This window comes from Natrix helvetica (assembly GCF_964273705.1).
Source record: "Natrix helvetica genome assembly, chromosome: 2".
In the NCBI taxonomy this organism is placed as follows: Eukaryota; Metazoa; Chordata; class Lepidosauria; order Squamata; family Natricidae; genus Natrix; species Natrix helvetica.
In genome coordinates, this window is record NC_138552.1 from 161,977,066 (window position 1) to 161,993,320 (window position 16,255).

General features: G+C 39.4%; 1 protein-coding gene across 1 annotated transcript in view; it reads right to left on the bottom strand.

Annotated features, from left to right (window-relative positions):
• The window catches only part of BMP5 (bone morphogenetic protein 5), a 55,909-nt gene that overhangs the window by 22,726 nt on the left and 16,928 nt on the right, over positions 1-16,255 (bottom strand). The window contains exons 2-3 of the mRNA XM_081940308.1: positions 10,435-10,627; positions 2,894-3,042 (exon numbers count right to left, since the gene is read on the bottom strand). Coding sequence (XP_081796434.1) covers positions 2,894-3,042; positions 10,435-10,627 — 342 coding nt within the window. The remainder of the gene's footprint in view (positions 1-2,893; positions 3,043-10,434; positions 10,628-16,255) is intronic.

Sequence of the window (16,255 nt, forward strand, 5' to 3'; positions counted from 1 at the left end):
TGTGGTGAGATGGGCGATAGAGAGATGATAGATAGATCGTGTTAGGGGTATCTCTGTTGGGAGACAGAAAATAGTGCAGCGGAATGTACAGCTAGAGAGAAAGAATGTTGCTAGTAGAAAAAAACACATGAATAGAGTTTCAGACACTGCTAGTAAAAACAAGTAGCTTTACTACTAATAATTGCTTCACAAGCAGTGATAGTAGATATATGTCCAAACACAATTCAAAGAACAAACAATTGCTTACAGTCGCAGTTCACATTCCAGTCATCAAGCAAGCAAGTAGTTATCAAGCATAGGAGAAGCAGAGAGAGAGAGAGTGAGCTCTCCTGACTCCCTCTTATTGTAAAGTTAATTACAGCTGGTAAGTACATTCACCCATTTAAAGCAACAACGACCATTTGTTATTGTATATAGATATATATTGCCGACCCAACACTAGGAGTATACTCCCAACAGATCGATAGATCGACAGACAGACAGACAGACAGATAGATAGATATGCTTTTACACCAAGGAAAATCATAGCAATGCACCTGAGATTCTCATTATAAAAATCAGACAGTAGTGATTTTTATAAGAAAATAATAGCGACAGCCTAGCTCCTCAACCACCATCAAGTTCATAATCAGATTTCAGTCTATCCCTTGCATCCTTTTAGAAAAATGTGTACATTTCTCACTGTCTAATTTCCTTTGGGCCCTGGCGATTCAAATTAAATCTGGTGCCTTAAAGCAATTAGAAGAAATAAATCCATTTTTTAACTATTAGAAATTAATCTAACATTTGAACGTGTTTAACCTACAATTTAGAAGGAAATTGAAACATAAAAAATGTAGCATGAAAAGATTTTCCTCTTTTTCTTTTTAAATCATACCTTACAGCATGTGTGCTAAAACAATGGGACTATAACAAAAGCTGCACATGGAAAAAATAATACAAGAGGCTCTTTCAGATGGTTTCTACATATATTTTAACACTCATCAGCTGACTTCCCACCTTCTGTATCAGTTGGAAGTGATGGTTCCTCCTGTAAAATCACAACCGTCTTCAGCCTAAAATGTACACTATAATAGAACCCAGTGGACCACTACACAGATATATGCAGACATGTAGAAAAGAGAATTAGAAAAAGCATGATCCTTTCTTAACTTAGCACAGCCCCAGGGAAACAATAAGTTATATGTTGACAGACTCCATATGTGTTATGTTGCTCTTTAGACCTACAATTCAATATAAAATGTGTTTTTAGCAGAAAACCAGCCATATTTCATGCAGAAACGATGCCTCTGAAATCAAATTCCATTTTCAAAGAAAAAAATAATGGATTGCTTTTTCTTTTCATCAAGAAGGAAATGCAAAACTATGATGAGCAGGTATGTTTTTCATACTCTAGTTTTATTTTCTTCATCTTTTCCAACATACTGCAATTTCAAACAAACTTCTTATCCCTTTTTATCTCTTTTAAAATTAAAAATCACAGACCCAATTAAAATCCAAAAGGAAGATATTTTAATCTAACAAGAGGATTCAATCCAGCCTCATAATCAACTAAGTAAAACAAGTTCTAGACTCTAGGGTGGTAGAAGCTTTAAAGCTAGGTGAAACAGTTCCTGGGTTTTGTTGCTGGCACATTGCAAGTTAATCAGAATTATACTAGTATGACAAACAAAGGCACAGATTATATTGTATGGAGCCTGAGCATACGCTTGTGAAAATCAGCACTATTTAATTCTGCATATATTGGATATATCTCAGTAGAATCTGGCTCTGCATTTCTTATGCTATTTTAATCAATAATAGAAAATTTGTTCAAAGATTATCTATTCATTTTTTCTTAAAACATTTACACCTGCTTATCCTACAGATCTCAGGATCTGCTTTAATCCATAAATCACCGAGGAGAAAACACTCACATAAAATAAAAATAAATGATTGCTTAAAAGATGAAAGAGCAAAAGCCATAATACAATACTAGACAATTTTGGGAGGACCAAAAGCAAGACTATACTGAATGCTTGAATAAAATGAAGTATTAAACCAGGAGAATTTAACACTTTCCTTCCATCACCAACACAACACAAGTGATCTGCCCATGATAATGAAATAAATGACTCTCCCTCCTAAATCTGGATTCTCTTCCTTCTGCCCATAGCACTATCTAAGCCAGGGGTGTCCATCTTTGGCAACTTTAAAACTTGTAGACTTTAACTCCCAGAATTCCTCAGAATGATTGGCTGGGGAATTCTGGGAGTTGAAATCCACTGGTCCTAAATTGGACATCTCGAATCTAAGCCAGAGATGGGTTGCTACCGGTTCGCCTCCAGTTCGGGCAAACCAGTAGTAACAATTGCAACTGGATCGCCGAACCGGTAGGGACAGCAGGCTTGCCATGTCACCAAATTAGTTCCCCGGTCACCGTGGCATGTTTTTTGACATTTTTTGACTATTTACAGGCAACTGCGCATGCATGCAATGAACCAGCAGTAATGCCAGCAGAAACCCACCCTGATCTAAGAGCTACATGTGTCAAGCCAGTGATAAAATGAGGCAGCATCTTGGCAATCATGGAGGCTGGGAACTCCTAAACCTAGCATGGGAAAGGGTCCCATATGCATGTTAAATTCTCCAAAAGGACCATTCTGCAATTTTCTACATCTGAGACCACTTCAGCTAACCTGACTACAGAGACCAGCAGTAAATATGACGGTTACCATCAACCTCTTTTTCCTATGTCTTAGTATATCAGGTATGTACCTACATGTAAAAGTATTTTCATAGCAGCCACAGATTTAATGTAGGTCACTGATCAAAATATTCCCATCCAGCCCGGAGGATCCAAAACAGATTTCAAACAGATTCTTGTGAAATGTGACACATACATACAACTTACCATCTGCCATCTCTGCACAGAGCTGCAACCCTAAATTATTCTGTGGGTCAATCACCCAGTGGTTGCTGGTCACAGTGATATCAAACACAAGCCAGCCAATATGAGGAGCTTGAGCTCGTTTTGAATCTAATAGGAACAGGTCCGCATCCCTAGTATAGAAAGAAAGAGTAAATAAAAATGAATAATGATTATGTCATTGGAATTAACTTTGCCAGTAAAACAGGGGTGTCCAAACTTGGGAACTTTAAGACTTGTGGACTTCAACTCCCAGAATCCACAAGTCTTAAAGTTCCCAAGTTTGGACACCCCTGCAGTAAAACATTGATTCTGACTGTGGCAAAGCAAGGCAGACAATCTACATACATACGACATCACATGTTGGAAATGAAAGGCAGTGATCCATAAACTAATTAAATTTCAGTGCTTCAAATTAATTTTTCCAAAATAATTTTGTGTTGGCATCAATAAACCCGGGCATTTATACTTTTTATTTTGTTTATTTCTATCTATTTGATATACTACGTGATTTCATGTCCCACAGTTCAATTCTATGAACATGTAAGTGTTGCAGATGTATCAGAAATTCTAATAGTTGCATGTAAAGTATAGACAATAATGAGAAAACCCATGAAGATTAAGCTTTAGGGTATTTTATAATACTAATAGTATTTTGAAGTACTTTTTTCATAATTTGTGCATGGGGGAAAGCTAGATATTATTTGATTTTGTGAAGAATTCTATGAAAACCTCACCAAAAATCCATCCATTCTAAATATTTTAAAAGGAAAAATACAAGCATTTATTTATTTATTTATTTATTTATTTATTTATTTATTTATTTATTTATTTATTTATTTATTTATTTATTTATTTATTTATTTATTTATTTATTTATTTATTTATTATTTATTTATTTATTTATTTACTGTGCTTCTAGACCGCCCCCTCTCCCAAGAGGGACTCGGGGCGGTGTACAGTCCATGCAAGGAATATATCACAATATAATAAATAGAAAAGTTAAATATGTACAGTTAAATATGGAGGAGGTTAAAATAGAGTTAAAAAGAACTGTACAGTTAGCCAGTATATATAAATATAATTTTAAAACCCCTAAAAAACACACAAATTAAATTAAAAACAATACCCCTAAAATAACCAGTGAATAATACGTCTACCAGGAGGTAACAGTTGTAATTATGCCAGGCCCGCTAATCGGAACAGGTGAGTCTTCAATTTTTGCCGGAAGGAGCGGAAGTCAGTGGTGGTTCTGATGTCGGGGGGGAGGTCATTCCAGAGGGTTGGGCCCATCACAGAGAAGGCCCTACTCCTTGGTGTCGCCCGCTGGCATTGCCTAGTGGACGGCACCAGGAGAAGCCCCTCCCTGTGTGAGCGAATTGGCCGCAGGGATGTGTGTGGGAGGATGCGATCCCGCAACTTACGATCACAATTGAGCCCAAAATGTATGTTGCTAAGTGAGAAATTTAAGTGAGTTTGCCCCATTTTACAACTTTTCTTGAACCATTTTGTTAAGTGAACCACTGCAGTTATTACATTAGTAACATGGTTGCTAAGTGAATCTGCTTTCTCCATTGACTTTGCTGGCCAAAAGGTTGCAAAAGGTGATCAGATAACCCCGGGACACTGCAACCGTCATAAACGCAAGTCAATTTCAAGCATCCAAATGTAAATCAGGTGACCATGGGGAGGCTGCAATGGCCATGAGTGTGAAAAATGATCATAAATCACTTTTTTCAGTGCCGTTGTAACTTTGAACAGTCACTAAGAAAACTGTTGTAAATCAAGAATTAACTGTATTTTCAAAAAGTGTTAAATGTTTTAGCTATGTAGTTCATAGTGCTTTCTGAAAACCAAGTCTAAGATTATGATTTTGTCCATTTTTACCTAATGGAATATTTGCATTAAAAATTACTTATGGTGAAGAGCATGGATGTAGCAAATCTCATCTTAAAGTTCATTCATGGCTTCATAATCCCAACTCAAAAACAGGAGGTCCTATATACTGCATATAGATTAAGAAAGTAAATGTAGCTCTTGGTTCTCTAAAAATAAATACAGCCGAGCCATATAGTATCCCCCTTGTTGCAGCTAAATTAAACTTGGCTTGCTTTACTCATGGTTCAGGGCAGCAAGTATTTTTTCAAAACTAGTTCTGTAAATTGTGCATGTAATTCTTGCATTTGCTCATCTATAATGATTAACTGAACTAATCATTTACATGATGAAATTGGAAAATTGGATACCTGTGAATTTTCCTTCTGGCAATATCACTGGACAGCTTGAGTACAAGAGATGAGTTGTTCAACCTTCCAACCACTAGGAGAAAAAGACTCTGGGTAGAGGCTGAAAACAGACATGCCGGTATTAGGAACCACCGCTCTGTTCTCAGTCCAAACCAATATCCTATTTTCTTTTTCCAGACTTGTGGGGTTGGGTGGATAGAGTGGCCAAGATAGGTGCAGAGGTGATAGAGGCTTTGATCAGGGCTGACCTGAATTTACACATTGTGTAGATGTTTAGAAGAATCAATGTTCCATGTCAGTTGGATCATTCCCCTATGGAGGAGTAAGCTAAGCCACACACTGTCTTTTACAATACTGTCTTTAACGGCACCTCCTGTTTGAACAGCTGTCCAGACTAAACTTTGTAAAGATAAAGAGCTACGCTAAGGAAGAACGGAGCTGGGGCTGAAGTTATTCATCAACCATGAACTGCTGAAAGAATAGGCACACAAAAAGGAACCTCAGCACAATCTACCTCACTCTGATAACACATATTTTGTTCAAACTAAATAGAATCTTCCTAAATTTGCATCTCTGCACATTAATGGTTTTTTTGCTAATCCATCTCTCTTTTGTATTTTTATGAATGATGTGTTCTTTTTTCAGACAATGATACAGCATCACTAGAGTCCTATCTAATCAGCAAAACATTGCCATAAGGCAAACATAAAGGTTCCCCTCGCATAAATGTGCTAGTCATTCCTGACTCTAGGGGGCAGTGCTTATCTCCATTTCAAAGCCGAAGAGCCAGTGCTATCCAAAGACGTCTCCATGGTCATGTGGCCAGCATGACTAAATGCCAAAGACACAAGGAACACTGTTATCTTCTCACCAAAGGTGGTTCCTATTTTTCTACATTTTTACGTGCTTTCGAACAACTAGGTTGGCAGAAGCCAGAACAAGTGATGGGAGCTCACTCCATTACGCAGCACTAGGGATTCAAACCACTGAACTGCCAACCTTCTGATTGACAAGCTCAGCGTCTTATCCACTGAGCCACCTCGTTCCTCAACATTGCCATAGCACTGACTTTTTAGCCTGTCTTTTTAACCAGAATGAGCAGGCTCATGAGCTAGTTCTACTGCTGAGCATGCCCATTTAAGCCCTGGCTTCCCATCATGGTACCCACAAGTATTGCCCTTGGGCTACCTGTTTTATGTTCCACTTGATTATCTACTGTAAAGAAAATTAAATAAAAGGAGTGTATTGCATGTATCATCATGTAGTTGAGTTGTTGTAATATGTTCTGTGTGGGATAGCCTATGGAAATGACTCAAAAACTACAACTGAACCAGAATGTAGTACCTAGTCTGTTGGAAAACAATAATCATTTTGAAATTAATACATTTTTAACAACAAGGTTCTGGGTCCATTTCAAAAAGATTATCACCCGCAGAGCCCTAAATAGCATTGCTCTTCTATATATCAGATAGATAGATGTCGGTGAGGACTTGCTAAGAGTCTTCCCTCCACAAGGTGTGAGCCACACGGTAGAGCTTTTCTATGATAGTCCTTAAGATGCATCACATTCTCCTTGGCATTCTGCAAAGCAGTTCAAACTTTATTCCATCAATGCTTTGATTCTAATTAATTATGAGAGAACATATGAAGGGGGGGAGTAATTATATTGTTTGTATATCATGTTTTGTCATAGACCACCCAGAATCTTTAGGTTGGAGTGGATTAAAAAAGAATCAAATTGACAAATTAATACATCCCAAAGCCATTTTCAGAAAATAATGATTACGGAGGGTGCTTTGTTTGAAAATACTTATTTATAAAATTTATTGGCTGTCCATCTTACCACAAGGTAACTAAGTATGTCCGTCTGCCCAGAAAAATGACACAGGTAGGCTGGGTGGGTGGATATTACTTCCATTTAAGGCATCCTGCAGATTTAGATAAAATAAGAACCTCACATATTTACCTATGGTAACTGGATGTTGTGATTTGTTATGTCCCCCAAAGTAAACATTGTTTGAGTGTGTCTTTGGTTTTTTTCTCAGAATTTTAAATAGTCTCAAAACATGAAAGCTTCAGGAACTATGTTTTAAGGACACCTGCAGTGAATTATGCTACCTGAAGCCTGGCTCTGTGTCTGGACTACACTGTTAAGGATAGCTGAGAACTATATTTTCTTCCTATGGAGATTCTCAGTCATCCAGATAACGGTTGTCCCAAAGGTGTTTTTTCAAGAGTCAAGAAGCTTATTCAGCTCTGACTGGGTGGTCACCATTCCCCACCATTCCCCACCATCCAGTCAGAGCTGTAGGAGCTTGTTCTTCCATTTAAAGGAGCTTCTAATATGAACCCAATTCAATCAATTCTATTTTCTAGACATGTCACCAATTAGTTATACAGCCTCGTTTTCTGAGGACAAGTAAACTGGGCTGTTAAAAAAAAATATAGCAGCTGCTTTTAATGTTATTAATTTTGGCTAGTTTTTACGGTTGGTTGAATGGCAAAGATGTGTAAAGTAAAATAGGGCATGGCTCACTTAACGACTGTCTTGCTTAGGAATGGAACTGTTCTGCTCAATTGTGGTTGTAAGTTGAGGACTCCCTGTGATGCTTGTAAGGGGAACTTTAACAGCTTTCCTGTGGGTGATGTTTACTATCCATTTATTATTTTTAAGCAATTTTACCCTACAGATTTAGATGGTTCTATGAGAGAAAGGGGGTGAGGGAGAAGCAAGTTTCTAGCACCATTCTGCACCCAGAGCATAAGCCTCTTAATGAAAGAAAAGAAAACATGCAGAAACTCTTTGAAGTGGACAAAATGCAACAAAGCACCTGAGGTGGGGAAAGGGAACATCTCATTAGCAGCTACCCAGTTCTACATCACAAACACCTGGAACAAGCAAAAAACAAAGATAGGATACCAACTTGATTGAGAGTGGGAAAATAATTAAAGGTGAGTAACAGCTGAGAGACAGATGCATGAAAGCCCAGAATATGAGGTGATGTAGCAACCCACAAACCACACTGAAAACTTTAAAAGGCCCTTCATATTCCAAGTAAAGCATCTACATCTATAGTAAATCTACCCTGGCAATCAAAAAAAGTGTTTTTGTGTTTTGTTGATAGGAAGTGCTTAGCCAGGATAAGCTCCTTAAATAGCTACTATGGTTTTTACCGTATCTACTCTGGCTGTAAGTAAATAAAATGCCTACGAGTTGCTGCACTAAATTCTAGCCCATTCAGAAGCTATTTTTTCCTTGAAAAATGAGCATCTTTATGACCTGATATTCTCAGCCACCAATCTAAAAACTGTCATTTGATTTCATACTGGAGTTTTTTTCCCCTTGCTCTTCCATATGAAGGAAGGGAAAAACCTCTCATCCAACAAGGACTAGAGATTGCCAAAAGGCAAATGAAAGTATGTGCATATATCAAGAAGGGATTCCTAACATACAAATAGGCAAAGGCTATATATGCAATTCACAGGAAAACATCACCAATGGCTAAATGAATAGCATGGACTTCTTTCCACTTCAGAGATCCTAAAGGAAAATTCACAGGTAAAACCATTTTTCCTTCATCTTAAAGCATCTTGGATACACAAGGTAAACATTTTTATGGCATTGACTCTTGATGGAGAATCAGAGCTGTGAGTTTCAGAGTGAAACAATGTTCATACTGAAAATGGTTCACATCCATTAGAGACAGAATGGCCATTCTTATCTATATGAGACTGAGCACTGAATTAGTGTTCTCTTTCTATATTTCATTTTGTTTCAGTCCGCTCTTAACTGTTTTTCCCCCTACCTAGATGGTTATAGGATCAACATCATCAGGTGTTGGTGTTTGAAAATCCACATATACCATTGTTTCCGTGCACCTACATAATAATCTACTCCAAAAAATTTCATTTGTTGCCTCCCAGACATTACATTCTGCAATGTAGAACTTTTTCATTTTTCCTAATAGAAATATGTCAAGAGGAGCATGCACAAAATCCAACATACTACATTAAAAAATGAAGGATGTAAGAATAGAAGATGCAGTACAGTTTCCAGGCAAAGGAACACCACAAAAAAATCATCCAAGTAATATAGTGGCATGTGTTTTATCTCTTTAATTATTCTTCTAGACAGAGTTCATAGGGGATGGGGAGTGGGGAATCTGCAAAAGGACTGTAGCCTTTTAAATTATAATACAAATATTTTGTGGTTTCAGAATTTCAAAAACACGCTTCTCTCCTTGACAGTTTTGGTTGATATGATGAGCAAATGCTGAGTATCTTTTGGTCAGAGTGCACAGTTTGGGCTGACATCAATGCTTGACATCCTTAGTCAAAGACCAGAATCTGAGTGCCTGAGAAATAGCAGTAGCACTTAGACTTATATACTGCTTCACAGTGCTTTACAGCACTCTCTAAGCAGTTTACAGAGTCAGCATATTGCCCCCAACAATTTTGGCTCCTCATTTTACCAACCCTGGAAGGATGGAAGGCTGAGTCAACCTTGAGCCTGTGAGAATCAAACTGCCAAACTGCTGGCAGCCAGCTGGCAGCAAAAGTAGCCAGCAATACTGCATTCTAACCACAGTGCCATCAGGGCTCTTGTTGACTGACTGAAATACTTTCAACCAAGATCCAACTTGGACTTTTTCCTGCTTCTTTCCTTCTTTGGCAGTGCTGGTTGCCCTTCAAGGGTTACAAAGAGCATAGCAGTAACATGGCAATAGCCAAGTCAATGCAACAAAACAGGTGGCACATTCCAAGTAGGTTGCCAATGTAATACTCTACAGCAGGGGTGTCCAAACTTGAGAACTTTAAGACTTGTGGACTTCAACTCCTAGAATTCCCCAGCCAGCTATGCTGGCTGGGGAATTCTGGGAGTTGAAGCCCACAAGTCTTAAAGTTCCCAAGTTTGGACACCCCTGCTCTACAGCAATTATGGTAAACCTTGCAGAGGCTTAAAGCATGTATGTTCCTTTACCTAAAAACACAATGTCACAAAATCACAGCCATGAAAATCCAAACAAAATCCAAAATTTACATTTGGTAGTATAATCTGCAAGAATACTGACAACAACTCAGCTGGCTACCAAGTTATTACTTGATCAGTCGGCTCAAGCAAAACTTTTCAAACCACCTTCAACTGTTATTTTTTTTTTAAACTTCCAAGCCACTTTTGTTGGATTTTCACTTATGTTTAATTCCTTAACAAAAAGAAAACAATCCCTTGTCCCTAAATCTGAAGAATTAATTTAAAGTACAACTGGACAAAAAAGTGACCTGTTTGGATATTCCTTGATGATCTGATAAATGCTAATCTTAATAGTTTCATTCTCAAATCGGCTGTAACTTCGATCCTTGTAAATCCGAAATTCTGCTGCAGTCACTGCTTCTCCATGAGGGATCTGAGTCAAATCAAATCGGAATTCTTTGTAGTGCCGTCGTTGGTGAGAAAAATCCTTGTCTCTTTCCACTATGAAAATGAAATGAAATGAAAAGGTTAAAAATCCACATGGCATGTTAATCCAGCACTCATTACAGGTTTTAATTTAAAATCTAAGAGACATTCAGCAAACCAAAAGTCATAAGGTCAAACGGGATAGTGCCTCGGAAAGGAAATCATTCGGCAAAACGAACAAAAAATAGACTATATATTTAAAAGTAATAAAGTTGTGGGCAAAAGAAAGTCTCCACATGTTAGAAAAGAATTATGAAATTGGGTTGGTTCATCTTTCTATATGAGCAGGAATTACTAGCAGATGATCTTGGCATGGATGCTTGGACAGAATTTGAGGAAACGAAGCTGGCCAGGCCTTGGCTGAAGTCGTAACATATTACATGGATGCTTGTTCCGTTCTCATGCGGTGGAATTCGTATCCCCAGCTATATTTGCTCTGCAAATGAAACCATATTGAAACCTTGTTTGCATAGCTACTTCTATCTACAGCAGGATGCTCATTAGACAAAAATATTAGTCACGAACTCTCTGAATTGTTTTGAACAAGTCATTCTTGCTGCATCTGTTGTTCATCCTAATGGCAGGACTGGTGACTCACGTACAGGAGGAGTGGTTAACCTGAGATCCCCAAGCCATCTGGGGCCTCTCAGCCTCTTTTCTGCAGTTCCCAGTACTGACCACTGACCACAATTGCTGGAAATTGGAAGCTTTGTTTCCTCTCATTGTGAGGTGCAAAATACATAAAAATGATCATTTACACCCCAAAAGTGGCTTAGTATAGTTTAATTTTTTAAAAAAACACATGTTCCACCCACTCTACTCTGAATCTTGGCTCTACCCTTTCTCTCACCTAGAATTAAATCCTTGTTGCTAATACCCCGGGTATTAATGGATCTGCGATTGTGACTGCAACGCCTAATTAATCCATACACATAACACTTCGCAAATGTCATTGCTTCCTGTTAAGAAAGATACAAGGTCTTGGTGTGGCTGACTTAAATCTCTACATCCCCTGCAGAAGCAGGAAAGTAAACCAATCACTTCTAGGTGGTGGAGGTTACTGTAAGCTGACAGAGAACAAAGCACACATGTTTACAGCTTCAAACCAATGGGATGATGGTGTATTTTCACTAAATACTTAGGTTATCTGACAAGCAGAGGTCAGAGGTTCCAAGAGTTTTGTCTTGAAATTACTAAGTGCTCTTAGGCAAGCTGATAATTGAAAGCAGAGGCTAGAAATATCAAAGGAGGTAGGTGATAGATAAGTCACAGATAAATGGAAAGACTCTAGTTCTGATGCCCTCAAAGGGCAGAGGCTCCAGGAATTCCCTGTTGTGTTACTGGGAAGAGACGGAGGTATCAGTCATGGTACCTATTCCTATCTTTATCTTCTATCATTATCCAAGACCGGCGCTTCCGTAATCTCTTGGTTCTTCAGGCATCCTCCAAGGATGCAGAAGAAAATTTGAACTTCCATAGAGGGTTAGAAATAGGAACCCATCAGAATGAAAAAGGCATATGTCTGTTTCATTCAGTATGGATAGCTCCGAAAAGTATAAACTCTGAGTATTATTTGCAACACTACAATAACCTGCAAACTAATAAAGGAACTAGAGGCCACCAGATTGAATCCATTCTAGAACAGAATTATTTTCTTATTAATCTCTGTTCCTGAATGCCACAATCTCCTTCACACTGACTGCGGGCTACATGCAATGCAAATCAGTCACAGCACATAGAAATCCATTTCCTAACTTTCCCTAAGACACACATTTTACTTATGTTAATTTAAATTATACTGAATTAACAGGATTAGGAGAAACAATAAAAACCTGTCTTCATATACCTGCTTTGAATCCAACAATCTCTGAAGGGAACATAGATGAGGTAGCAATGCCTGAATTGTCATTTTAGGATATGGAGTTTGCTGTTTAATTTGAACATTTTTATGTTCCAAGTAAACACCTTGAATCGTTTAGAAAAATAAGTAAAAATGGGATTAAAATACTTATAAATAAGTGCATGATCCATTAAAAGTAAAATCAAAAGGCTTTTAACACAATTGGGAATTTTGTTAAGTACAATATAAACCAAGGCTCTTCACCTCAAATGAGAAAATAGAATAACCCAGGATGCCTCCAACTATAAATTTATTTTTTAAAAAGACTATGGGAAAACAATCAAGGCAACATCCCATTCCAAAACTCAAAGTGGTTCCATACCGTCAGAGAGCTCCACTCATCAACTGTATTTGATGCTGATAACAATATTACACACCTGCTCTATCTGTTGGCCGAGAAATCCTTCAGCCACCCTGACACAGGGCAGGGACTACCCTCATCCTTTCAGGCAGCCACCTTTCTTCCAATCACTAAAGTGGGCAGTCCATAGTCGTTCCAGTCCCAATGGCACCCTGATACAAAGCCACCCACTGTCCTAATTTGCTTTAGTTCCAAACCATACCTTTTTTCCTAGTTCAATGAGATTGGCAAACTATCATCTCACCTCGTCAGCCATCCTTCCTCTGCAGGAAGGCGTGCAAAGGTTGCTACAGCATTCTGACCCGCTCCCTCCAAAGCACCACTGCAGGCTTTTGGACAATGACTATGAGACTGTGAGTTCAAGACCTGAGATACAAATTCCTTAAAACTCTTGAGGTCAGTTTGACATGGCTTTATTGTTTGGTACAGTTGCAACTGTCAAAATCCACATTTGGGTCAACCGGACAAGGTTGTAGTCCTCTCTGCTCTTGTAGCATGCCAGCAAGTGATTCTTCACTCCACCACACACATTCCTAGCGATACTGGAAAAATATTCTGTCCTAGGAGGGCAGCTGATCATTGACCAAAAACTTTTATTATTTGAACAGACAAGTGCCAAAACAGGCAGGACAAGATCATAATTACATCAGTGGAGGAATTGAAGCAGAATTTTGGAACCTAGTCTGTCTTTTTCTCTTGCTCCTTTGTTTAAATGCTACCTGCAGCTGGACACAACCATTTCAGTGTGTTTACTCACAAAATATCAGCAGGAAATTACACTGCTCATGTCTGGCCGCATGCCACAGTTGTGCAATCTCTAGTGGCTACAGCGATGGAAAAATAAGAAACTGAGCAAACCAAAAGGCTTCCTACGTCTCCATCCCTAGTTAAGTTTTTGCTTGGAACACTCTTCAAAATAAACATATATAGAACTCGGCTGAATCCGTATTTTAAGATGATTATTAGTTGGTTGCTAAAATGAAACTAAGAGGGACTATTAGTAAAATCAACCACCATAAGCTGTTTTACATTCAAGAGGTTTAAAACCTTCCATAATATTTTTAAATGGATATTAAAAGTTTTAGCTGTTTGCTTTCCAAGTTTATTACTGCTGAAAAGTAAATGTATTTTCTTACAAGCATGCCTTTGAGAAATTGGGCTACTAAAGCATTTACGTTTTTAAAAAAATCTTTGTCAGAATTTATACTTCTCTGAAGAACTTAAGACAGAGAATAGTTCCTACTGTTTTCAAATACCCCAAGACATGTTAGATAAATAGCTGTTAAGCAAAATGACCCTTTGAACTCTCAGTTCATGTAACTTCATTGTATGCTTGTTCAGCTACTTAAAACCCAATCAACTGTGTGTATGTGCTTCCTCTCTCAAATAATATTTGACAAAGACTTATCTACACCCTGAGCATCACAAAGTCTTTTTTTTTTTACAAACCATCTTATTCTTAGTATTTTCTGATAAGAGCTTGTGCTGATGCTGCCTTTATTTTACTTTACTTTACTTTTTATTGCATTTTATTTACTAACTCAATTTATATGCCACCCATCTCACTATCAAGAGATTCTGGGTAGACTTCTTTCTTCCTTTCTTCATTAAAAAAGGGGGGAGCCTAAAGATGCTAGTCCCCAACCCAAAACTTCAGAAAGAAATTCAGAGGTCACCATAACCAAAGCAGAGTCTCTACCATCATTCTTTCATAAAAATGTGCATGTATATGTATAAAATAAGAAAACAATTTCACCCAACAAAGTAATTCTGACAACCGAATTTGTAAACATTTACTGTGTTTCCCCCAAAATACGACATGTCCTCATAATACAGCCATGCCACATTTTTCTGGTGGGCAAAAATATAAGCCCCTCCCCTGCATATAAGCCCACGGGACAACCCCCCACTTCTGCCAGGCAGAGTGCCGCTCACCAACCTAGTAGTATCCCGAAGGTGCCAAGCCGCGGGAACCTGGGGGGAGGCAAAGGTGATCGCGTTGCTTGGTGCCTTTGGGATACCGCTAGGTTGGTTACCAGCGCTGTGCCCAGCTGAAGAGGGGGGTTGCCGGGCGGCTGCTCTCTTGCGAGCGGGTTCCCAAAGAGCCGGGCACAGCCTCATGGGCGAGTGGCTGTGTTGTGCTGTTGCAGCAGTGCAACACAACAGCCATGAAGCGACCACGCTTATGAGCAGCCACCCGGCAAACCCCCTTTGCAGCCGGGCACAGCGCTATTCACTGACCTAGGGGTATCGCCAAGCCGTGTGAGTGCCTGTTTGCCGCCGCCCGGCTCCCGCGGCTTGGCACCTTCCAAATGCCAGTGAATGGCACTCTGCACGGCTGGAGAGGGGGGTTGTGTGAGCGGCTGTTCCACTCTCGCTCATCCACCTCCCAATGCATGGCCCAGCTCTCATTACGGAGCCAGTGCATCTCCACCGCCATCCCAGCCTGGCTTTTTCTGCAGCTTCCAACCCGAGTCTTTCGGCAGTGGCCGCTCTGGGCGCACGCTCTATGGTTGTACGCTCTGCAGGCAGCTGACCCATAACCATAGAGCATGCAAGAGAGCAGCCACCCAGCAACCCCAAAACAATGAACCCTCCCCCCATAATAAAGCCCAAGCCATATTTTGTAGGTAAAAAGAAAATAAGACCCTGTCGTATTTTCGGGGAAACACGGTACTATTCATTTTATTTATAATCCTTTGTATTTTCCAAATCCTGTAGTTTGCAGGATGTCAAAACAAGTATTACTTTGTAGCAACCCGTTAGTTAACTTTTGAAAGAAAGCTTCATTCTTGGTACTAAACTGGTCCTCTCACCTCTTGCATCAAAACGTGTCCTGGCAGGATCTTTTTTTCTGCCCTCATGACATTGCCTCCAACCTGTCTCTAGACCACTGGTGTCAAACTTGCCACACCACATTACTATCACATGATGTTTTTCCCATTCACGGAGCTTGGGTGGGTGTGGTGTGCACATGACGCATCTGGCCTGCGGGCCTCCAGTTTGACACCTCTGCTCTAGACCATCAATGACAATCTTGAGCTATCCTTAGAAGGGGTGTGTTCTGGTAGCCACTGCTGCCAGTTCGTTCAGGAATGCACTGCGCACACGTTTCATGTGCCTGCACACACTTGATGCATGCTGCATCCACAGTATAACAAAAATTGCTCTGTATATGCACAGAAGCAAAAAACAAGATGGCGGTGCCTATGATGCCGCTGGAACAACCGGCTTGGAGGCGTGGCAGGCCTGGGTTGCTGCCACTTCCAGCAACCCAGGCCACCAAGTTACTACCGGTAGGAACCCACCTCTGATCCTTAGGTCTACCAGTAATAAAGTTGTGTTTTTCTCCGAAAGCCAGCAGCTTCCCAATGCAACCCAC